The sequence below is a fragment of the Rhinopithecus bieti genome, unplaced genomic scaffold, assembly GCF_001698545.2.
Source record: "Rhinopithecus bieti isolate Rb0 unplaced genomic scaffold, ASM169854v2 scaffold_20150, whole genome shotgun sequence".
NCBI classification, from domain to species: domain Eukaryota; kingdom Metazoa; phylum Chordata; class Mammalia; order Primates; family Cercopithecidae; genus Rhinopithecus; species Rhinopithecus bieti.
In genome coordinates this window covers 474,297-497,791 of record NW_016810565.1, presented here as the reverse complement: position 1 = coordinate 497,791, position 23,495 = coordinate 474,297, and the positions used below count along the sequence as shown (strand labels likewise).

Genomic DNA, 23,495 nt, shown 5'->3' with positions numbered 1-23,495 from the left:
GGCGGGGTGGGGCGCGGGGCGGAGGGCAGAGAGCGGGACGAAAGGGAGTGGACCCGGGGGCGGAGGGGACAGCCTCCGTTCCCGCTTCCGCCCGGCTGCCAGCCGCGCACACAGCCCTCCAGGCAGGAGCTCCCCTGACTCCCCGCCGCGCTTTACGCCCCGTGCCCGTTTTCCTGGAAATTTCCGCCACCGCATCACAAGATGTCAGAAAGGTTAGCGAATTGCTTAGAAAAGTGGAGACAAAATCTGATGAATTTGATATGACGAATGACCTCGGGGGCACAGTTGCGGAAAGGAAGCAGAGCTGTTCAAGCTCTAACTGCTGTTCCTGCCCTAGATACCTGTGATGTTTCACATAGGCTTTTTAAAACTTTTATTTGAAATGTGGTCTCTTGTTAAAAACATTGCCTCTCGGTATAACCTCTACGTCCTACATGCGTTTGCATAATACGGGTAGATCCCTGGATCCCTGGTACTAATGATTTAACGACTGCTCAATTTGGACGAAAGAACCAAATTCCACCTCCCCCCCGACCCCCAGTTTTCTAATTGTAATTTTGAGATTTTGATCAGCATTTCTGGAATTGGGGGGCGAAAATACAAAAACACACGAAACTGCAGTCATGATCTCTCCGTGGTGCTGAAGCAACGCTCCCGGCTCTGTTCGGTCACTCTCAGGGCACCTAGTCGTTTGTTTTGAGATTATCATATTCATTTCAGCTTTTAATTCTAATAGTAAATGTTTTCGTCTCTCAATGGTAACTTTCTTCTCATTTAACTAGGTACAAAATCGAGCCAGCATCTTCAATTTTTAGTTTTCGTGTAAGGATAGCAGACATTTGAAAAATTACCTTTTTTTCTATTAGTTTAGCGTAGCACTAGAATTCCTCCTTTTATTGCTGTCCTGCCACAGGCCCAGATCCTCCCTTGTTGGTGGAGAAACGGTAGTTGGACTAGAAAACTTGAGGTAGATTCTAGCAGCAAGCTCGGTTCTCAGAACTACATTTCCCACAAACGTGGACTACACTTCCCATGAGGGCTCGGGCGCCTGCGCAGACGACGCACAGCGACAGCTTCCTGTCTCGGAAACGCGGCGCGGCCGGTTACCGGAAAGTAAGTGTGGGATTTTTGGGGTGGGTTACTTTCTGGGTTCCACAGGGGAAGGGACAAATGGACACCTTGCTGAACAGTTGTCTGTTGTCTTCTTTTTGCCCTCTTTCACATACTTTGGTCTTTTCAGGAAAGCATTGCTGTCTGGAAATGAGACATCGCTTAAGACCATGTATTTTTCTTTTGTGCCTGGTACTTTTCTGGAGCTCCCGGCGGAAACTCGCCGCAGTCGGGGCGTCTTTAATTCCGTTGTGACGGGAGCTTCAGTGGTCCTTGTACTGTGGAGTACAGAAGTGCTCTGCTGCCCCACTTAGAACTGGATGCTCATTAAACAGTAGAAGTTGAGAACCCAGGATTATGTGGGAGGCTGTGGCAGCAATTTTCAATTTTGGGGATTGCCTTACATACAGAGCACGATTGCTTTCTAGTGATCATAGTGCGTGTCTGCTAATCCTTTGGACAGTACTCCCTCTTCCCCCCTTTGGATTAATATAAAGTTTATCAAGAGGAATGCTATTTGTGTTAACCCACTGGTTCCTGAGATTAGAACTTCTTTTTTTTTTTTTTGGAGACTGTCACCCAGGCAGAGTGCAGTGGCGTGATCACTGCTCACTGCAGCCTCGACCTCCTGAGCTCCAGCGATCCTTCCACCTCAGCCTCCGACTAGCTGGGACTACAGGCGCGCGCCATCTTGGCAGGCTAGTTTTTAATTTTTTGTAGAGATGGTCTCGCTCTGTTGCCCAGGTTGGTCTCGAGCTCCTGGCCTCGAGCGATCCTCCGTCTTGGATTCTCAAAATGTTGGGATGACAGGCGTGAGTCATGGCGCCCGGCCCAATGTATGGAACATCTGGTGATGGCTGTTTTGTCATTGGTGCTTAGGGGACACACGAATTCCCTCTTTGTGGTCACCTGGCAGCCCTGGCCAAGGTATTACCTTAAACATCTGCTGGGAACTACTGCATTTCACCTGAAGAAGGATAAGGTGTGCTGGAAGAAGCACTGTAGTGTACCAAGTCCTGTTTTTGCCACAAATCTGCCTTATAACCAACTAGACTCACTCTCTGGCCTAGTTCTTTAATTAGCAGGGGAGATGAACTAGTTAACTTTGGAGACTTTGGTAATATTGGACTTTTGAGATCCAAATAAATAATTGGAGTTTTGCATGTTAAAATCACCATATAATTTTTGACCTCATAAAAAGCCGAGGTGTAAATACAAATTACCTTTAATCCCACTACTCAGGAGTTAGGTTTTGATCTTTCCGTGTGTACTGAGATCATCCTGTGTTTATATTTCACTTAATTTGCACCTTCCCATATTACTTTCCCCAAGATTCCCAATGACTATTGAATATTCTAATATCTTTAAAAACATTTACTGTTCCACTGTTGGCGGACAGTTTGCAGTTTCTACTTGTTTGCGGTGAGTATATCCTACAATGTATCTGAGTTGTTGATTACTTCTTTTCCTGACAAATGCCTAACAAACAGAACTGGGTGAATATGTGAATTATGTGGCTTTAAATGTTATAGGGAAAGTGATTTTCGCAGATGGTAACGGTCAAGGTCATTCACCTTTATGTTAGAGCTTTTTCTCTGTGAACAAGCAAACTGTGCCATCATTCTTCTGGCCTCTGGTGTTAAAACTGACTTTTAGATTTTAGATAGTCCCCGTTGGGTTAGAAATATCAAGAACAGATAAAGTACAATTTAAGGTGAGCAGAATTCATATTTTGATCTGCACCCACACAGGCTAGGTAGGTTCATATCGGTATTTAATTTTGCATCTGATTCCAGATGTTACTAGTTTGAAATCCTACTGGAGTAGGAATAGTCTTCCAAGTGATGCATCATTCCTACAAAAATCTTGGGCAAATTATAAAAGCATGGTATTCCAGAAAAACAGCTGGCAGGCAAAATATTTTTGAAGTAATTCTGAAATAAAACAAGTTTGAATCCTGTATGTTATATGGTACTGTTTTGGGGCATTATTTAAGTAAAACTACTTGGATTTGTTGTATACCTTTAGTAATGAGGGCTATGTTGTAAACCTCTCCCATCCTTTAGGACTGTGTAAAAGGCAGGTTTTTGTTCCTTCTTATGAGCTCTCATCATAGCCCAGGTTCAAGATCATCTTAGGCAAGTATTTCAATAATGTTCAAGTTCATGAATTTCCAAAATACTTTAATTGATAAGTGTAATGCCCAGCAACTTAAAAAACACACATTAAAGCACAGCAACTCACAATGATAGGTAAAAAAAGGTTACAGGACACAAAGGGCCCTTACTAATTTGACAAAATAGAAAGACCAGGTCTGTTGTTCTTTCTGATGATTTATCTTGCAACTGCTGGATTTGAGTGGCAATTTGGAAGTATTATCTGATACCAATGTGATATATAGCTAGGAAAGACCAATGATAGGTGAAGTCCTTATCGTAAGATGTTTCTAAGAGCTTTTCAAGACAATTGTTTCTATTTAAAAGGAAAGATATAAAGAGCTGGGTTATCTCAAACAATCCTGTGAAAGAAGTTTAAAAAGACTTAAGAAGGAGAAAGAGGCAAGGGAAGCTTCCTGGGTATGATACCATTTGCAAGGTCACAACGAACACCCCAACGGAGTGCAGACCTTTTCTTCTCTGTTGGTACTAGATAATTGTTTGGGACATATATGTGCTGAGGTTTGGATTGGGGTTCTGCTCGACAAAGCATCTGCTCTCGGACGCCCCAGCGTAATTCCTTCCTATGATCTTCACCAGGTAAACGTATTGAGTCCCAGTCCCGTTTGTACTCAAAATACCGGGCTACCCGGTCTGTCTTGCCCCGGTTTCGGCTTAACTGGTCCAGCTTTGGGAGAATAAAGGACTTGGGTCTGCTGGCAACAATCAGGTCTTGTTCGTAAGCTGGAGAGCCCATTCCTTCTCTTTGTAGAGAGCGAATGAACTGATCTTGAGAAATTCCTTGGTGTTCATGTGGTGGATTAAATTTTTGTGAAATATCAAATGAAGATTCCTTGTCTTCCTGGAACTGCACATTCATCAGCCTTTGTCTTAAGTCCCAGAGACCCTGATCATTTTCTGTACCAGATTCTGATTCACTGATAATCGACTCATCTGTTACTAATACTTCCCCATCTGGCTTTCTACGCAGCACCTTTCTCTTCATCACTGGCTTTCGGAGTCTTTGGGAGGCCTCAGAGACTGTTTCTGAAGTGACATTACTTTCTACATGTGGGTACTGTAGTTGCACAGGAAGAGCAGGTCGCTTTCCTGGGGCTATTGAAGCTTTACTATAGGGATCATATTGGATAGATTGGGCTTCTCTCCTAACATCTCCTTCACCCTGCCCTGCACAGATGTGGGTAAAAGCTGTAGCAGCTGCCAACATTCGTTCTTCTGGATCCATATTAGCCCACATTTGTCCATCAGGTAGAAGTTCTTCCATTGCTTCCCCTACACTGTCGGACCTTCTGCAAGAGATAACATTGGTCAGCTTTCTGATAATAAATACCCAGCTCATAAATTGCTCATTCTCTTCTATTTTATAGCAGTCAAGTGGAGAAAGAATGGCTAAGGCAATCATAAATTCAATACAGGGTAGTATCAGAACAGTTTAGAGGGGCCTTAACTCAGTTCTAGGTAATCTATTACCTGCTTTCATTTCCACTCTTACTCCTGCTTTCTACTGTCTTGCCATCTTCAGGTCCTAAAACAGGACAGTATAGTTCTGGCATAAGAAAAGCTTGAAACTACATGATATGGGGCATACTGCTTAATGTACACTGTGTAACAGGTACTTAGGAGTGGGATTATCTGCTTTTCACAGATGAATAACACGAGGCACAGAGAAGTTAAATAAGTTGCCCAAGGTTACTCAGCTAGTAAGTAGTGGAGCTGAAATTCTAACTCAAGCAGTTTGGCTTCAGACTGAGTCCCCACTTTTAACCATAAAAGAGTGATTTGATCTTAAAAAAAAAAAAAAAAAGAATCACAAAAGCAGTGTTGTGTTCTCACACACACATATAATGTGTATACATATATGCATACATATAATTTCTATGTTTAGTAATTTTTTTTTTTTTTTTTTTTTGAGATGAAGACTTGCTGCCACCTAAGCTGGAGTGCAGTGGCACGATCTCGGCTCACTGCAACCTCCACTCCCAGGTTCAAGCGATTTTCCTGCCTAAGACTCTGGAGTAACTGGGACTACTACAGGCGTGGGCCACCGTGCCCAGTTAATTTTTGAATTTTTAGTAGAGACAGGGTTTTACCATGTTAGCCAGGCTGGTCTCAAAACTCCTGACCCCAGGCACCCCACCCGCCTTGGCCTCCCAAAGTGCTGGGATTATATGCGTGAGCCACCGTGCCCAGCTGTCTTAGTAATTTTAACGCATCTTCAGTTGCCAGCTAAATTTATTCTAGTGTCTGAAATAACTTAGTACCCACATCAATCAGCCACATACCCAATGCTAGTTTCCTGACTGGATCTGAGATAGGTATCTACTTGTCCACTATTTCCTGTGTCCCCACTGTTTTTCTTTTTAAACCAAAAAACGAATACATGCACATGATAATTTTAAGCAAGGACGTTCCCTCCCCCACCAATTTTTACTCTCAAAGGCAATTTCTTATGATTATCCAGAAATTTTCCATATTCACATGTACATTTATTTTTTTATACCATAAAGGAGAACACTACACAACTCTTCTGAACCTTAAAGATAATCTTGGTTATCCAGCTATATCAGCACAGGCTGACCTTCATTTTATGTTGCGCGGAATTCCAATGTATGAATATACATTTATTCAGCCATTCCCTTACTGTTGTAATTTAGGTTTATAGGTTTACTGATGCTAAAATGAGTATCTTGCAAGTTTTTATCTATTTGTGCAGGCATATGAATGGGTTAAATTTCTAGACATGGGAGATGTGGGCCAAAAGGTATGTGTATATTCAATTTTGAGAGCTGTTGCCAAAATGTTTACCTCCAAAGAAGCTGTATTGACCATCTATTAACAGAGCTTGTTTCTCTATTCCCTCTCCAACGTGGTATACTATCAAACTTTGTCTTTGCAGTCACTTCCTTGAAAAATAGTTCATATACTTTTGCATTTATTTCAGCTGAGTAAAATTGAGCATTTAGAAATTTTTTTAACAAATATTTTATAAGCTTTTTTCTTTTTGTTCGAAATGCTTGGTCTTTGTCCATCTGACTCTCAAGTTGCTGGATTTTTTTCTTTTTCATTAAAACTGATTTATATATTCATGAAATACTTACATATTAAGGAAGATAGCACTTCACCATCACTTTTCTTCTCAGTTTGTTGTTTGCCTTTTGACTTTATTTTTTGCTGGCAGAAATTTTTACTTTTAGGTCACATCTTTTGTTTTTCTACAGTTTCTGGGTTTCTAAACTGTTTTGCTTAGAAATGCCTTTCCTACTCCAGAATTTAAGAAAAACGTTATTCCCTGTTTTCTTCTAGTACTTTCAGTTTCATTTTTTACAGTTTAAACTTTTAATCTGTTACAGATACAGAAACTCAAGAGTAAAAAACTAAGCTACCTACACTTACATAACATAGCCTTAGAACAGATGTGGAGATGGTTTTCTCTAACTGAAGTAACCATCAGTCACATTGTCTAAGACCATCCCAATTTTAAAGATGTAGTGTAGTTGTCCTCAGATTACTGAAATATAACAGGAATTTCTACACTGACATCTACATTACATCAGACTGACTTTTTAAACTATTAGAGGTACGGAAATCTAATATGCATTTAATTCAGCTTTAAAAAGGGGTCAGTGTGCTTAATTACCTTTTTTTCTCCCATCAAAAAGGCTTAAAGTGAGAAAATCTTGTCTCTAGCTTCTGCTTCCAATGTGAAATACAACCATCAGTAAGCTTCTTCAGTTAGGCTAGCTTCTACTGCACCACCTAATATTCATCTAACGAATATTAGATGATGGAACATACAAGTCATTTATTTGAAATAATGGAAAGCAGTAGAAACCCAGAGCAGACATAAGTAGCCCATATAAAGAAATCTTATGACTAGAGAATTGAATACAATGAGAAATCAAATGGAAATGTTTTAGAGGAAAAATATTTGTAACATCAGTCCTCAATCAATTCAGTGAAGATAGAGAAATGAAATGTATAGACATTCTCCCTAAATTTTGACTGCTTTAATGAAACCTTAGTAATGACAGCTGAATAGTTCTTTCCCTCTGTGAACTGGCCAGAAGGGATGGAAAAGAATATCTATGGATGATCAACCCACAATAAAGCTAATGCTTGTATCCCTGGAAAAGCAAAAGTATATTCTTTGGGCATTAAATTAAATTTTATATACCATTGGAACATCATCAAAGGAACTGGCACTGAAACTATTGTATCTCTTTGCTCTCTTTTCAGACAGCGTGGACCTGTATGATTCCTTTATTCCTGGGGCTGTTGCATCATGGCTGATAATGACACAGACAAAACCAGACTGAAAACTCCTAAAAGAGTACAAGAACTGGAGCAAGAGGTGCAAAGACTTAGAAAGGAACAGGCCAAAAATAAGGAGGACTCAAATATTAGAGAAAATTCATCAGGAGCTGGAAAAACTAAGCGTGCATTTGATTTCAGTGCTCATGGCCGAAGACATGTAGCCCTAAGAATAGCCTATATGGGCTGGGGATACCAGGGCTTTGCTAGTCAGGAAAACACAAATAATACCATTGAAGAGAAACTGTTTGAGGCTCTAACTAAGACTCGACTAGTAGAAAGCAGACAGACATCCAATTATCACCGATGTGGGAGAACAGACAAAGGAGTTAGTGCCTTTGGACAGGTAAGGGCCAATACACTGTTTCTCAAAGCAAGCAATACTAGGATATTCTAGGTATACACACTGAGTACTGAGATTATTTGTGTCTCTAAAACCCAGTATCTTTGTCTAACTCCACAGGTGATTTCACTTGACCTTCGCTCTCAATTTCCAAGGGGCAGGGATTCTGAGGACTTTAATGTAAAAGAGGAAGCAAATGCTGCTGCTGAAGAGATCCGTTATACCCACATTCTCAATCGGGTACTCCCTCCAGACATCCGTATATTGGCCTGGGCCCCTGTAGAACCAAGCTTCAGTGCTAGGTTCAGCTGTCTTGAGCGGACTTACCGCTATTTTTTCCCTCGTGCTGATTTAGATATTGTAGCCATGGATCATGCAGCTCAGAAGTATGTTGGCACCCATGATTTCAGGAACTTGTGTAAAATGGATGTAGCCAATGGTGTGATTAATTTTCAGAGGACTATTCTGTCTGCTCAAGTACAGCTAGTGGGCCAGAGCCCAGGTGAGGGGAGATGGCAAGAACCTTTCCAGTTATGTCAGTTTGAAGTGACTGGCCAGGCATTCCTTTATCATCAAGTCCGATGTATGATGGCTATCCTCTTTCTGATTGGCCAAGGAATGGAGAAGCCAGAGATTATTGATGAGCTGCTGAATATAGAGAAAAATCCCCAGAAGCCTCAATATAGGTGAGTTAAAAACAAAAAACAAATGGCGCATGGCTGTAGTGCCAGCTACTCAGGAGGCTGAGGCAAAGAATTACTTGAAGCCAGGAGGCGGAGGTTGCACTGAGCTGAGATTGGACCACTGCATTCCAGCCTGGGTGACAGAGGGAGACTGTCTCAAAAACAAAACAAAAAAAAAAAAATGAAAAAATAGCATATCCTCTTTTCCCCCGTAATTATCTAAATAATGGTCACTGATTCTGCCTTCATGAAGCTTTAATCTGAATTGTAGAATGTTATGAACATGTAAGAGAGAGCAGTATATTCTAATTTCCTCTCATTGTTCTATCCCATGAGTAAAGAGACAGGTGTTTTGACCAGGCTCCTTAAGTAAAAGGACATTAATTTCTACATCTTTGTTGTTTCTGAATTTATGTTGAGGTATTATTGTTAGGATGTGATAAAATTAAAATGAACAAACTATTCATATTAAATCTTGCTTGTTTTATATTACTGAGTAGTCATCCTACTGTACTTCTGAATTTTTCCTAATTTCGTATTTCTGAAACGGTAGGAAAGAAAGAATAGTCAAGATTTTTATTTTGAGAACAGGCTGAGATAGATACCAATAATTTTACCCATACTATACAAAATTGCAATGCTATTAACAAATTTGGAAAAAATACCAGCTGTTTTTAATTTTATAGCAGTATGATGGAGCCATGTCTTGTTAGCACTGACATTTACCTACCATAGATCAGGTTGGTCTATGATTTGTTGCATTTTTCATTATTGTAATAAAGGTGTTCAAGGTTAGGGATAGTGAGATATTTTCTCAGCTATTAGTCAATATTAATATCAACGGTGACCTCCTACCTGGCTCCCTTAATGCAACTAACCGTTAAGATTTTAAAAAACTGTTAGATGGCTGCTATGTATTCTCAAACTCTTTCTTTTCTCTTTTTCTCTAGTATGGCTGTAGAATTTCCTCTAGTCTTATATGACTGTAAGTTTGAAAATGTCAAGTGGATCTATGACCAGGAGGCTCAGGAGTTCAATATTACCCACCTACAACAACTGTGGGCTAATCATGCTGTCAAAACTCACATGTTGTATAGTATGCTACAAGGACTGGATGCTGTTGCAGTACCATGTGGAATAGGACCAAAGATGAATAGAATGACAGAATGGGGAAATGTTAAGCCCTCTGTCATAAAGCAGACCAGTGCCTTTGTAGAAGGAGTGAAGATGCGCACATATAAGCCCCTCATGGACCGTCCTAAATGCCAAGGATTGGAATCCCGGATTCAGCATTTTTTACGTAGGGGACGAATTGAGCACCCACATTTATTCCATGAGGAAGAAACAAAAGCCAAAAGGGACTGTAATGACATAATAGAGGAAGAGAATACTAATTTGGAGACACCAACAAAGAGGGTCTGTGTTGACACAGAAATTAAAAGCATCCTTTAACCACAGACAATTTGCCAGGATCTAGGAACCACCTAATGGTAGGTGGACAGAAAGGAAAAAAAAAAAAATGTACTTGCAAGTACTAAGAATTCAGATGATCAGCTCTTAAAAAAAAAAAGCAAAAAGACTAAAGCCCTATTAAGGAAGTTATTGCTTTAATAAGAAATTTCAAATACTCTCTTATCCCAGTCCAAAAGGATTAAGAGATTAAAGAAGCAAAAAGCAGTCGTAAAATGGAGACGTATTTACGTACACCTGGAAACCTGTGCCTTGTATTCAAATTAAAGCGTAATCCTGCAAGTATCCAATTTGTTGTGTTTTTCTCCCCCAAAGCAGATAAGTTATTCACTACTCATCTGAATTTTCATAAACTGCCTCACCGGAGTGTCTTATTTTCTAAGACAGAATTTAAGAGTATTAAATTCATTTAATTAAAGATTGGATAAATTGGTTTAATGCCAGGCACCTACCTGGAAGTTAACTAAATGAATAAAGCACAGTACCTTATCTTACAAAGCATATAAATCTAGTGCAAAGGTTGGTAAATGTTTTAGGCTTTGTGAACCACAAATGGCGTCCATTGCATACGTATTTTTACAATCCTTTACAAATGTAAAAAGCACTCATAGATCGTGGGCCATGGTGTTTGCCAAGCCTTGGGCTAGTGACTATAGGCAAGTTCTTACAGAGGAGATATTAAAGCTAAATCTTACAGAACAAGTGGGAGCCAGTTAAAGTGAGGATAACCACTTTAAGTGTGTCAGAAGGCAGAAGATACAGTTTGTATAAAGGGTTAGAGATGACAGGATATGCATTCAGGCAACTGTGAATTCTTTAATATGGCTTGAGAGTGGCAAGAACATAGTTTAAAAAGGTAAGCAAAGGTCACATTTGTAGAGCAAAGGCATTCCTTAAAAAGCTTAGATTTTGCAGGGCCACTGAAAGAATTTACATGCCCAACAGAACTGTGTGGCAAAAATATTGCTCTGAGTGTTCTGTGGATGGGAAGAGGGCAAGATTGGAGGCATTGTGACAAATTAGGGGGCTGTTGGAGTAATGGAGGCAATGGATGATGAAATGGCCTAAAAGAGACTTCTAGTGAGGCGAACGGAGAGAAGTAGATGAATTTCAGATTAAGAAAGTAGAAACAACAGAACTCAGTGAATATGCTGTTCAACACTAGGGAGGCTTTCTAGATAACTCCTAAGTTTCAGATGTGAGCAAAATGAGCGGCTGGTAGCACCACATACTGAGAGAGGACAAATGAGATGAGGCTTTGCTTGTTCTCAAAGCAAAGTTAGTAAGTGACCCTCAAAATATTGCTTGTGAACACCAGTATTTATTCAAAAGAACTCAAAGTTGTCTTAAATACATTATCCTTGGCAGCCATAAAAATAATAAACATCAAAGTTTGAACTCAGACCTTCTTCCTCAATAATAATTTTCATAACTGCAGCGTGTGTTAACCACATTTGGAATTTTTACAAATGCTACTACCTCAGAGAACGAGTAATTTTGCAAACTTACATTTGAAGGCTTCTTGTTTATTCTACCTACAATGACTGTTTTGACTTAGGTAGTCACTAAATTCTTACTCTTCTAGATTGGATAGTACAATCTAGTCAACATTGAAAGGATTTTACTTAAGATCTAAGACCCTGATCCTCTAATTTACACTTCTACCATGTTTATGAGATCCAAAGTTTTACTTACCAACCAATAATTAGTTATTTCCTACCCATGTTCAAGACTCCAGGTATACAAATATGTTTTCTATCCTCCAGCTGCTAGTGCAAATAACACATGGGACAATTAAAAACAATACTAATATATAAATCATAAACTAATGCTGCATAATTGCTACAGAAGCCCAGCAGGGGGTGGACCACAGAAGTAAGACTTCACTGAAAGAGTTCCAGATTTAGGAAGTAAAATAGCATACAAAAGGTGAGGTGACCCTGTAGTACTGAAAAGTACATTATAATAGCTGTTATATCCTAGCAGAGAGGGAACCAGAAAATATCCCCATTTTAGAGAGGGGGAAATAGTAGTACAAAATTACTTAAGATTTATCCAAAATTGCCCATTGTATCATCCAAGTCTTCTGGATTTGAATCATTATCACTGCTTTTTGGGTCCTAGTCTATCAACACTTCATTATGCCCTGAGTATTCTTAAAATGTAATTACTTTGGCCTTTGATTTTGATTTAAAGATCCTCTTTTTCATGTAATCAATGATCATGGTGGAATAAAACATGTAAGTGCAAACCAAAGTTTTTTCTTCTTTCTGAATTTCTTACCTTATTTCAATGTATCTTGATTGGCATTTACATTCAATTAAAAAAAAAACACCTAGAAAAGAAGAATAGAGCTTAAAAAAATTAACTCTGAAGCAGTGACACATGGAACAAAATGCACTAACCGAAAGTCATTGTTAGGATACTGTGTAGAAGCAAAGGAATCAGAAGATCAGGGTCTTAGATCTTAAGTAAAATCCTTTCAAGTTTGGCTAGATTATACTATCCAATCTAGAAGAGTAAGAATTTAGTGACTTCATTTTTGGTAGTTGCCATAGAAAAAGTCAAGACAGTCATCACAGGTGGAACAAATGGGAAGCCCCCAAATGCAACTTTGCAAAATTACTTGTTCTCTTAGGCAGCATTTGTACAAATTCCGAAGTCTCTGACCCATGGTAGGGACTAAATGTTAGAATAAAGGACCTATTTCAATAGGGTGTGAAATTTAAATGACACTTTTTATATATCTATACATAAATAACCATTTGTGAGACTCTGTTTGGGCCAGGAAGACTTTTGGCAGTAAAACCAAAAGCTAGTTTTTTTTTTTGTTTTAATGGCATGTGTCCTACTATACAGTGATTAATGTGTTATTTCCTCTGCATTTCAACTGTGTCACACTCCTATTTTTTTCCTTGAACATATGAAGATGGTGTTTGCAAACAATAAATAAAATACAAACTTCAATAAGGTCCATAGGTAACTGTCAGTTCCTTCTCTTTCTAATAAAAAAGATAGAATAGTTCTTTCTCTTTAGAGGGAAACTTTCACATAAAAGCTAGAGCAACTTGTATTTTGTAAACACAGACAACATTGACCAAAATACCTAATGATATCTTCTCTCCAAAAATCTGTGACTCAGCATCCTAGGTTTAGCTAGTTACAATCAAAAGGATGTAAAGGGTAGAAGGGGCAAAGACTTTAAATTGAGATAAAGGAACTGGGTCAGTAGACTCTTACAGGGAGGCTATTGCAGTTATAACAAATTTCTCTACCTCTGGGGAGGTAAGCAAGCTGCTTAAAGAATCAGTATTAAAACAAAACATCCTACCACAAAGGCGAACAATACCATAATGAAGGCAAAAGAGACAACAAACTGGGAGAAATACTTGTAACGGGTTTAAAAATCAGTAATTTGAATTCCTCTTAGAAAGCTGTTAAAGGGTACACATATCAGTAAGATAAGGGAGAAAAGACAGATGCTTTACCAAAGAAATAATAACTAATGAACAGGCTGGGCACAGTGGTTCATGCCTGTAATTCCAGCACTTTGGAGGCTGAGGTGGGAGGATCGCTTGGGGCTGGGAAGTAGTTTAAGACCAACCTGTGCAACACAGCAAGACCCCCATCTCTCAAAAGAAAAAAAGATTAGCTAGGTGTGGTGGCGTAAGCCTGTAGTCTCAGTACCATGGGGGCTGAAGCAGGAGGACCGCTTGAACCCTAGAGTTTGAGGCTGCAATGAGCTATGATCTGGCCACTGCACTCCAGCCTGGGCACAAAGTCAAAGTCTTTGTAAACAACAACAATAATAAACAGAAAACATGTTCAATCTCAATAATGTGTATAAAAGCATTAAGACACCATTTCAGATTGATAAGATTTTTCAATACCCAGTGCCGGCGAGTGTGTGAAGAAATAAAAACAAGCATCCTTATTCTGCCCTGTGTGTTGGGGATAATCGGTTTTTCCAGAAGGCAGTTTGGGATTATTATTGTTTTTTCTGAGTCGAGTCTCTGTCGCCCAGGCTGAAGTGCAGTGGCCTGATCTCAGCTCACTGCAACCTCCGTCTCGCAGGTTCAAGCGAATTCTCCTGCCTCAGCCTCCCAAATAGCTGAGAGCACAAGCACCCGCCACCACGCCCGTCTAATTTTTTTTTTAGTAGAGACGTGGTTTCACCATATTTGCCAGCTGGTTTCAAACTCCCAATCTCAAGTGATCCGCCCGCCTCGGCCTCCCAAAGTGCTGGGATCACAGGCGTGAGCCACCGCGGCCGGCCTGAATTCTGATTTATAATGCCAAACTGCCCTCTAGAAAAAACGGACTATTCCCAACACACAGGGCATAAAGGTGCTTGCTTTTATTTCTCCACTTTCTCACCAGCATTGGGTACTGAAAATCTTACCAATCTAAAAGATATCTTAATGTTTTCCTTTGCATGCTTAGTGAGATTGCATACTGTTTAGAATAGAAAAGATTTACTTCCATTTCGGGGTTCCATGCGGCAATTCACAAAAGCTGCAGCTAGAAGGCGACAAGACACGCTCCGCCTTCCAATGGCAAAGCTCGCAGTCGCCCCACCTGGCCGCGGGCGTGGCTAGGACCCGGGTCGCCAGCGGCCTTCGGGACTCCGCTCCAGCCCCGGGGCCGTCGCCGGCCTTTGCCTGGTCCCAGGGGAACGGCCCAGAAGCTAAGAGAGACCACCAGGACAAAGACGACGGCGGCCGCGGCCAGTGCACACCATGACCTACAGGGGCCGCGGCCCGCCGCGCACAGCGCCTGTAGCTCACGCTGCCCGGGCCGCCTTCCTGATGAACGTAGAGATTCGGGACTGCTTGCCAGGCAGGACCTGGAAACCAGGGAGGGAAGCTGCCACTCTGCACCATCCCGACGGTGGGAAAAGGAGCTAGAGCTCCGGCGGCAGTGGGGCGGCAGTCACCAGGTCCCCGCATCCCGCCGCTTCCGGCCTTCGCCTGGCTTACCCGCGTCCCCGAAGTCCACTCTCTACACCGCGTCCTGCCCGCCGCCAGCAGAGCACCGCAGATTCTGTTAGCGTTCACGTAGCTGGCGCAGGCGCACTTCCCCCGCAACACGCCGAGCCTGCCGTTAACCGCCGGCAGCTGAGGTTTAAATCCCGAGAGCGAACCGGCGCCCTTAGCCCCGCCCACCGTCCCTCTTATTGGTCCTGAGGGTAAACGTCCTCCAAGTCTGCATCCTGATTGGCACCCATTTTCTCTTGGCCTCCTCCGCAAGCGGGAGCACGCCCGGGATTTCGCATGCTGCCTTAAAAATGGATATCCGAGCCTGCCTAGCTGAGGCGTGCGGGCAGCAGTTGTTGCTGCGATGCCTCCGGTGTAGTAAGTCTGGAAGGGAGGTTGGGCCCTCGAAGAGAAAGAGAAAACCCTCAAACCTTGGCTAACGGCGAGGTAGCTGGGATTTTGGAGAGGCCGCCTAACGTTCTGCCACCTCATTGGAATCAGCCTCCGCCCTTCTTAACTCCTGGCTGCTGCGGGGCCAGTGGTGCCAGGAGGGGAAGGCGCTCAGGGCACGGTTCCAGCCGTCTGCCTGTGCGCTCTAGACGTGCTCCTGGGGCCTGACAGAGCGGCTGTATGAAACCCCGACGCACTGAGCTCTTCCTTTCCTCTGCATGGTGTGCATTTCTGGCGTGACCCGTGGCTGCGTATCCGCAGCTCCTCCCGCGTTCCTGTGCTCCAGCCACCGACTGACTGCCTTGCTCCAAAAGGCACTTGTTTTCTTTTGGAATGTGCCTGTCTCCTTCACATGGTGTAACTCTAAACTTTTTTTTTTTTTGAGACAGAGTTTGCCTCTTGTTGCCCAGGCTGGAGTGCAGTGGTGCGATCTCGGCTCACTGTAACCTCCGCCTCCTTGGTTCAAGAGATTGTCCTGCCTCAGCCTCCCGAGTAGCTGGGATTACGGGCGTGCACCACCATGCCCGGCTAATTTTGTATTTTTAGTAGAGACGGGGTTTCACCATGTTGGCCAGGTGATTGTACCCGCTCGGCCTCCCAAAGTGCTGGCATTACAGGTGTGAGCCTCTGCACCCAGTCACTAATTATTTTTTTTTAAACCTGACGTTTTAACTCTTTTTGCATCTGTACCTGTAACAAAAGAAAAAAAAAAACTAGTGCTTGGGGATTGCTGAGGATGAGATCTGTAAAAGCAAGAGGAGAGGCCCCTACGGTTCAATATCCTAGTCAATACCAAGCAAACGTATCTCAATTGGTCGAGTCCTGAGCATTGCATTGCATTTAAACAGGTGCTAGTTGTCAAGTTCAATTTACACCATTTCTTAAATCCAGGATTCGGTGGGAGGGGATAAATGTTTAATCCTTTTCCTCCAAACACTTCGTGTTATCTCTTACTCTCCTTTGCCTCAGGGCCTTTGTGCTACCTCTAAGGCACTTTGAATTTGTGGGAGGAAAAAAATGGAATGAACAAAGGAGGGAAGATGACAGAAGTAGGTTGTGGAGATTTGAGTGACTGCCCCTACATCTGCAATATCATAACACTCCTTTAGTGCAGCGGTCCCAATTTTTTTGGTACTGGAGACGGGTTTCATGGAAGACAGTTTTTCCATGGTCAGAGAGGGGGTATGGTTTTGGGATGATTCAAGTGCATAACATGTATTGTGCACTTTATTTCTGTTATTACTACGTTGTAACATATAATGAAATAATTATGCAACTCACTGTAATGTAGAATCAGTGGGACCCTGAGCTTGTTTTTCTGCAACTAGATGGTCCCATCTCGGGGTGATGGGAGTCAGTGACAGATCCTCAGGCATTAGATTCTCATAAGGAGCATGCAACCTAGATCCCTGGCTTGTGCAGTTCACAACAGGGTTCGCGCTCCTAAGAGACTCTAACGCCCCTGTTCATCTGAGGGAAGGAAGAGCTCAGGCAGTAATGCCAGATGGGGAGTGGCTGTAAAAACAGATGAAGGTCCTACCACTCACCACCTGCCGTGAGGCCTGATTCCTAGGTACCTGTCCGTGGCCTGTGGGTTGGGGACCTTTGTTTTAGTGCACATATTCTTTTCTTTCCATCGGAGCAAATTCAATATGCTCACGTTTTATCTTTTGCCTGCATGACTTTTTCTTTGGCTTTGTATCTCCAATCTGTCTTAGAAACCAAAGAGTAGATGGAATCATTTTTCTTCCAGCTTTGAACATCAGCATACTCCTTATGGATCCCCAATTCGTTTCTTTTCTTTTCTTTTTTTTAATTTTTTTTGAGACAGAGTCTCGCTCACAGGCCAGGCTGGGGTGCAGTGGCATGATCTTGGCTCACTGCAACCTCCACCTCCCAGGTTCAAGTGATTTTCATGCCTCAGCCTCCTGAGTAGCTGGGACTACAGGTGTGTGCCACCACACCTAGCTAATTTTGTATTTTTAGTAGAGACGGGGTTTCACCATATTGGCCAGGTGAACTCCTGACCTCAAGCAATCTGCCGGCCTCACCTGCCAAAGTGCTGGGATTTCCAGCGTGAGCCACCGTGCATTGCCCCAATTAGTTTCTTGTTATCCTTTATATTAAATGTTGATCTTTGAAAACCTTTAATACATAGCAACTTGAAGGATCTACTCCTGCGTATTTCATATTTCAAGTGGTATCTTGTGTTCTACCCAACCCTGGTTTTTTTGTGGATTATTTAGTCTTCCAATTTTTCTTAGATCTGATTTAATAATGCTTGTGGTTCCCAGAAATTTGAACCCAGGTCAAACTTTAAACAAGAAACTTTAACCAAGACCACTTAAAATACAGTATATAGAAGAAAATCTTACTCTGCAAACCAAATCTCATCTTAAAAATTTGTTATGGAAAATTTCAAACAAATTTTGAAAAGCCATACATACTGAAGCCCAGTGAACTCAATACCAGATTCAGCAATGATTAACTTATGACCCGTCCTGTTGCTTCTATATCACTAACCACATACCTTGTCTTGTCTTGTTTTGAAGCAACTACGAAGTATCTGAAATCTAAATATTTCAGTATAACCTCTGGAAAATTAAAGGACCTCTTAAAAGCATAACCATAATATTATTATCACACCTGAAGTACTTAATATGTTTTCTTGCTATCATCAAATATCCAGAGTTCAATTTTCTGCTTGTCTTTTTTTTTTTTTAGTTTGCTTACCTGGGTCAGGATCCAGTCAAATCCACGTGATATGTCAAATCCATATGTTCTTAAGCTTCTTTTATTCTTTAAATTCCTCCTTCATTTTTTTTTTCCTTGCAATTTATTTGTCGAAGGAACCAGGTGATTGGTCCTGTACAGTCTCCCATAATCTGGATTTTGCTGATTACATCTAAGCGGTGTCGATTAACATGGCTTCCTTACCTTTTGATTGCAACACAGCTCTCTTCTGTATGCTTTCCCTAATTAGGTGTTGTTGGTTTATCAACTCATCAACTTCTTTATGAACTCAAATATTGCTTTCAACTGGTTATATCATCATGCTTAAGTTAACCGCTCCTTTTTTTTTTTTTGAAACAGAGTCTCGTTCTTGTCGCCCAGGCTGGAGTGCAATGGCGCGATCTCGACCCACTGCAGCCTCCACCTCCTGGGTTCAAGTGATTCTCCTGCCTCAGCCTCCTGAGTAGCTGGTATTACAGGCACGTGCCACCGTGCCTGGCTAATTTTGGTATTTTTATTAGAGACGGGGTTTTGCCATGTTGGCCAGGCTGGTCTTGACCTCCTGACCTCAGGTGATCCACCCGCCTCGGCCTCTCAAAATGTGGGGATTACAGGCGTGAGCCACCGCGCCCGGCCAAGTTAAGCACTCCTTTGTGATATCTTTGCTTACCTCACCTCTTTGTTGACATTTTCAGACAAACTTCTTCAGCTATAGTCCTCCCTTATCTGACTGATTACATCCTGTCTCTGATATTTTCAATTCTTCTCTGTTTAAGTCTTCTCAGTATTGGAGGCAGAACAATAATGGCATAAAGAATAATAACATGAAAATAACCAGCTTTCCCTTGACACTGCTGCTCCCTTCTGTCAGCCTTTTTGCCCATTCTCTTTCCCCTGTTTTCTTTGCTCAGTTGCTCCTTAAGTCCCTGCATTCTGGATTCTACCCTCATCAGTATATTCAGACTGTACTTTCAAAGGTCACCAGTGATCTTGATAGTCAGCTCCAGTTGTCTTGCTCAGCCCTCATTCTTTTTTACTTCTTAAAAGTATTTGATAATCAATTCTGCAAATATTTAATGAACCCCCGTGGTAAGTACTGTGCTATGTGTCTTGGTGATTTGATAGTGAATAAAAAGACAAAATTTCTGCCCTTATGGAGATTTTGGTCTGATAGGAGAAATTGACACTGATCAAATCATCACAAATCACAGTTGTCCCTCAGTGTAATCTGGGAATTGGTTTCAGGGCCCCTGCATATGCCAAAAATCCATGCATACTTAAGTCCTCAAGTTAGATCCACAGAACCCACTTATATGAGAAGTTGGCCCTCTGTATACCCAGGTTTCACATTTCTCAAATACTGTATTTTCCATTGCCTTTTGTTGAAAAAATTCACATATAAGTGAACCTGTGAGTTCAAACTTGTGTTGTTCAAGGGGCAACTGTATTATAAAATTACAGTTGTATTCAATGCTAAGGAGAGGCAAATGGTTCAATGAGAACATTTAATAATAGGGAGATTTGGCACAGTGTCACCGAACCAAGCACTGAAGGATAAGTAGGTGAAAGGACGTGGAGGGAAGTGAAGAGGGTGAAAGGAGTTTGCTGGGTAGCGGGAATAGCATACTCAAAGGTCTATGAGAATGGAAGAGTCAAGAAACATAAAGACCAGCAAAGAAAATAATAGTAGAGATGAGACTGAGAGATAGGCAAGGGTCAAATCGTGCAGGTCCTGCAGGCCAAGGCAAGAGATTTGATAAGAGCTCTAGAAACTGAAGTATTTTAAGCAGGGTTGGGGCTTGACTTCGTCAGATAAGGGCTATATATTCAGATTTGCATTTGAAATTATCTGTTGGCAGCACTGAGGAGAATGGATTTGAAGAGGGGAAGATTATATGTGAAGTCCAAGTGGGAGACGGTTACATTATTCCAGGTGGAAGACTGTGGTAGCTTAGGCTAGGAGGATAATAACCAGAGATTTCAAGAAGGGGATAGAGATAGTTTGTTGCTAAAACTCATGATGACTTGAAATGGATTGACTGGGATTGGGATGTGAAAGAGAGGCAGGTCATGGATTATTCATAGGATTCCTGTTTGCGCAACTGGATTCTGTTTTCTGAGATAGGGAATACAGGAAGAAAACCGTGTTTTGAGAGACAGAGTTAGATTTTGGGCATGTAGAATTTGAGATACCCTGGGGGCCTCCAGGTGGAGATAAAAGTAGGTAGAATATAAGCTCGTATTATGGTGTCATATTATCTAGGCACAAAATCTGCCTCCTCTACTCCCTGTTTGTGATAAAAACAAGTTATTAACCTACTTTGAAGAAGTGAAAAAGAATGAGGACTGAGCATGGAGCTTAGATGAAACATATGGCCTAGTGATATGGATGTATGACTCATTTGCATATAGGTGGATGTGGTTTAAGTAAAGGGTAAGAACAAGGTCTTCCAGGGAGCAAGTACAGAATGAAAGAAGGCAGCCTGTGTGGTACCAAGTGTGTTCACTGCCCTCTCCTGCAACTCTCATTCGTGGAACTCTGAGGGTACCTTGTCCTGGCTCTCCTCCCAGCTCTCTTCTGCCTCTCAACTATTGCTGTACCCCAAGTGTTGATCCTTTCTGTTTTTGTTTTTGTTTTTTTAAATCTTGGAGAGCTTAATGGTTTTGTTGCTTCTACTATCCATTTTATATGGAGTAATTTCAAAATCTGTATTTCTAGTCCTTACCTTTCTCCTGAGTTTCTAATATCTACCTTAGCTGTATTCTAGCGTCTCTACATAGATGTCTTTTCATCTTCCCGAATGCAACATATCTGAATTTTTTTTTTTTTTTTTTTTGAGACAGAGTCTTGCTCTGTCGCCCAGGCTGGAGTGCAGTGGCGCGATCTCGGCTCACTGCAAGCTCCGCCTCCCGGGTTCACGCCATTCTCCTGCTTCAGCCTCCTGAGTAGCTGGTACTACAGGTGCCCGCCACCACGCCTGGCTAATTTTTTTGTATTTTTAGTAGAGACAGGGTTTCACTGTGTTAGCAAGGATGGTCTCGATCTCCCGACCTCATGATCTGCCTGCCTCGGCCTCCCAAATATCTGAAATTTTTATTACTTATCTTTCCCCTCTGGATTCACCATGTGATTCCCCTGTTTGTGTCTATGATATTGATCACTCCCAACACTTTTAATCATTTTTTACTTTTTCTTATCCTCATTTTTCTAATAAACATTACATTATTAAGCTTTATTACTCTCCTTTCCATTCCCTTTTTGCTACTAATTACTATTTGAGTCCTAATTATTTCATTCTTGGATTCTTTCAGTAACACATTTAATAATATGGGAGGACATGGTTATCAAAAGATACAATTACAGCAAATTTAGCTTCAAGTTCAAATTGGCTCGCTCTTGTGATTCCAGAATCAAACAACACCTCATTTTATAAAATAGAATGAGTGTTCAGATGAAGTGAGCAGAAGAGTTTGGCTTCATAGGCAGAAAAGGGAAGAAGAAAGCAGAAATGGAGCAAAAAGCAGATTGGTCGGTTCAAAATTTCTTTCCTTATAGTGTTAAAACAGGGAACATCCTCATCATGCTAGCTTAGGTAAACTGTACTCCTGATTGGCTGCTACAATTCTTCTGTTTTTGGAAAACTGGCCTGTTTCAGATGTCAGTTTGATTATGTGGCACCTATATGAATAACTTCATTCTGGTTTGTTTGGTCTCTTGGGACCTAGTGCAGGAGGCTAGTCCAAACAATGGCTTCCCATACTTTGTTTACATGGCATAGTTAAGAATATAAGCTCATATTATGGTGTCACATTATCTAGGCACAAATTCTGCCTTCTCTACTCCCTAGTTTGTGATAAGGACAAGTTACTTAGCCTCTCTTTGACTAAATTTTCTCACTTATAAAATGGGGATAATATGCTTGAGCATGGGAGATAGAGGCTGTAGTGAGCTATGATCACACCACTGCACTCTAGCCTGGGCGACATCTCACCTAGGTTAGAAATCTCACCTTTGAAATCTCCTAAATGAAAAGAGTAGCTTTTGAATGCTAGGGAGATGACTGGTTGCAGGGTGGGGCCTGGTCACCAGAAAGACCAAGGCATGATTAGAATTGGTTGGAACTTTCAGCCCTATGTCCCGGTCACCAGGGAGGGGAGAGAGGCTGCAGACTGAGTTGATCACCAATGACCAATGTAATCAATCATGCCTATGCAATAAAGTTTCCATAAAAAGTTAAAAGGATAGCTTGTGGGGAGCTTCCGAATAGTTGAACATATAGAGGTTCCTTGAGGGTGGCATGCCCAGAGAGGGCATGGAAGCTTCATACCCCCTCTCTCTCACATGCTTGCCCTAGGTACCTCTTCCAGCTAGCTGTTCATCTGTATCCTTTGTAATATCCTCCATAATTAATGAGTTGATGTAAGTAGAGTGTTTCCCTGAGTTCTGTGAACTGCTAGCAAGTTAATTGAATCCAAGGAGGCAGTTGTGGGGGCCCCCAATTTATTGCTGGTCGGTCAGAAGTATGGGTGACAATCTACTACTTGTGACTGGCATCTGAAGCAGGGGGATTTCTTGTGGGCTTGAGCCCTCAACCTGTGGGATCTGACCCTATTTCGAAGTAGATAGAATCACAATGGAACTAGAAGACACCCAGCTGATGTCCACTGCAGAGTTGATTGCCTGGTGTGTGGGGAAATAACTCCCACACATGTCGTGTCGCAAGTGTTGCGTTGAGTGGTATGTGAGAGTGGAGGGGAAAAAAGTTTCACTAGTTGAATTTCTTTTATGGCGTTGTGGTGAGAATTAAATTAAAAAGTGCATGTTAGCACAGTGTCTACCAGGTAATAATAACTAAATACATTATAGATACTGTATAGTATTGTTATTCATTCTTATTCTTATTAGATGAATAGCTCCCTGCCTTCCCTTATATCTCTTTTGGCTCAATCCATCCTACATAATTGCCAGATGAATCTTCCTAAAACTTTAAACAAGTTATTTTGCTTAAGCACTTGCAGTGATTTATCTTTGCCAGAGTAAATTCCGTTTCCCTGGGTTCCTGCACAACTTGGAGCCATCCTGCCTTTTCAGTCTTATTTCCCCTCTACTCAAGTCCTCTATTCTAGCTAGTTTTGTTTCTTTGCTGTCCTGAAAGCCACTTGGCTTATTTAACTCTGTGCCCTATACTGCCTTCTTTATCTAGATTGTCCTCTCGTCTCCTTCCGAATCCCATGGAGCTAT

At 41.6% G+C, this 23,495-nt stretch overlaps 3 protein-coding genes across 14 annotated transcripts in view; 1 reads left to right on the top strand and 2 right to left on the bottom strand.

The window, feature by feature from the left end:
* The window catches only part of DDX25 (DEAD-box helicase 25), a 33,704-nt gene extending 18,570 nt beyond the window's left edge, over positions 1 to 15,134 (bottom strand). The window contains exon 1 of the mRNA XM_017892325.1: positions 15,074 to 15,134. The gene's annotated coding sequence lies outside the window, so the exon portion shown is untranslated. The remainder of the gene's footprint in view (positions 1 to 15,073) is intronic.
* Positions 21 to 10,379, top strand: PUS3 (pseudouridine synthase 3). 2 transcript variants are annotated; one of them, XM_017892326.1, is made up of 5 exons: positions 21 to 212; positions 914 to 1,113; positions 7,524 to 7,944; positions 8,062 to 8,627; positions 9,575 to 10,379. In XM_017892326.1, the coding sequence occupies exons 3-5, from the start codon at positions 7,570 to 7,572 to the stop codon at positions 10,074 to 10,076; spliced, it is 1,443 nt and encodes a 480-aa protein (XP_017747815.1). In that variant the 5' UTR covers positions 21 to 212; positions 914 to 1,113; positions 7,524 to 7,569; the 3' UTR covers positions 10,077 to 10,379. The 2 variants fall into 2 exon arrangements, with proteins under 2 accessions (XP_017747815.1, XP_017747816.1); XM_017892327.1 differs by lacking the exon at positions 21 to 212 and having other exon boundaries at positions 867 to 1,113.
* On the bottom strand, positions 3,277 to 18,667 carry HYLS1 (HYLS1 centriolar and ciliogenesis associated). Of its 11 annotated transcripts, XM_017892331.1 has the most exons (4): positions 15,074 to 15,151; positions 12,378 to 12,429; positions 4,758 to 4,812; positions 3,277 to 4,576 (listed from the first exon to the last, which is right to left on the bottom strand). In XM_017892331.1, the coding sequence occupies exon 4, from the start codon at positions 4,549 to 4,551 to the stop codon at positions 3,652 to 3,654; it is 900 nt and encodes a 299-aa protein (XP_017747820.1). In that variant the 5' UTR covers positions 4,552 to 4,576; positions 4,758 to 4,812; positions 12,378 to 12,429; positions 15,074 to 15,151; the 3' UTR covers positions 3,277 to 3,651. The 11 variants fall into 11 exon arrangements, with proteins under 11 accessions (XP_017747820.1, XP_017747819.1, XP_017747823.1 ...); XM_017892330.1 differs by lacking the exons at positions 4,758 to 4,812; positions 15,074 to 15,151 and adding an exon at positions 18,254 to 18,667; XM_017892334.1 differs by lacking the exons at positions 4,758 to 4,812; positions 15,074 to 15,151 and adding an exon at positions 18,254 to 18,667 and having other exon boundaries at positions 3,277 to 4,573.
* Positions 18,668 to 23,495: the final 4,828 nt, after the last annotated feature.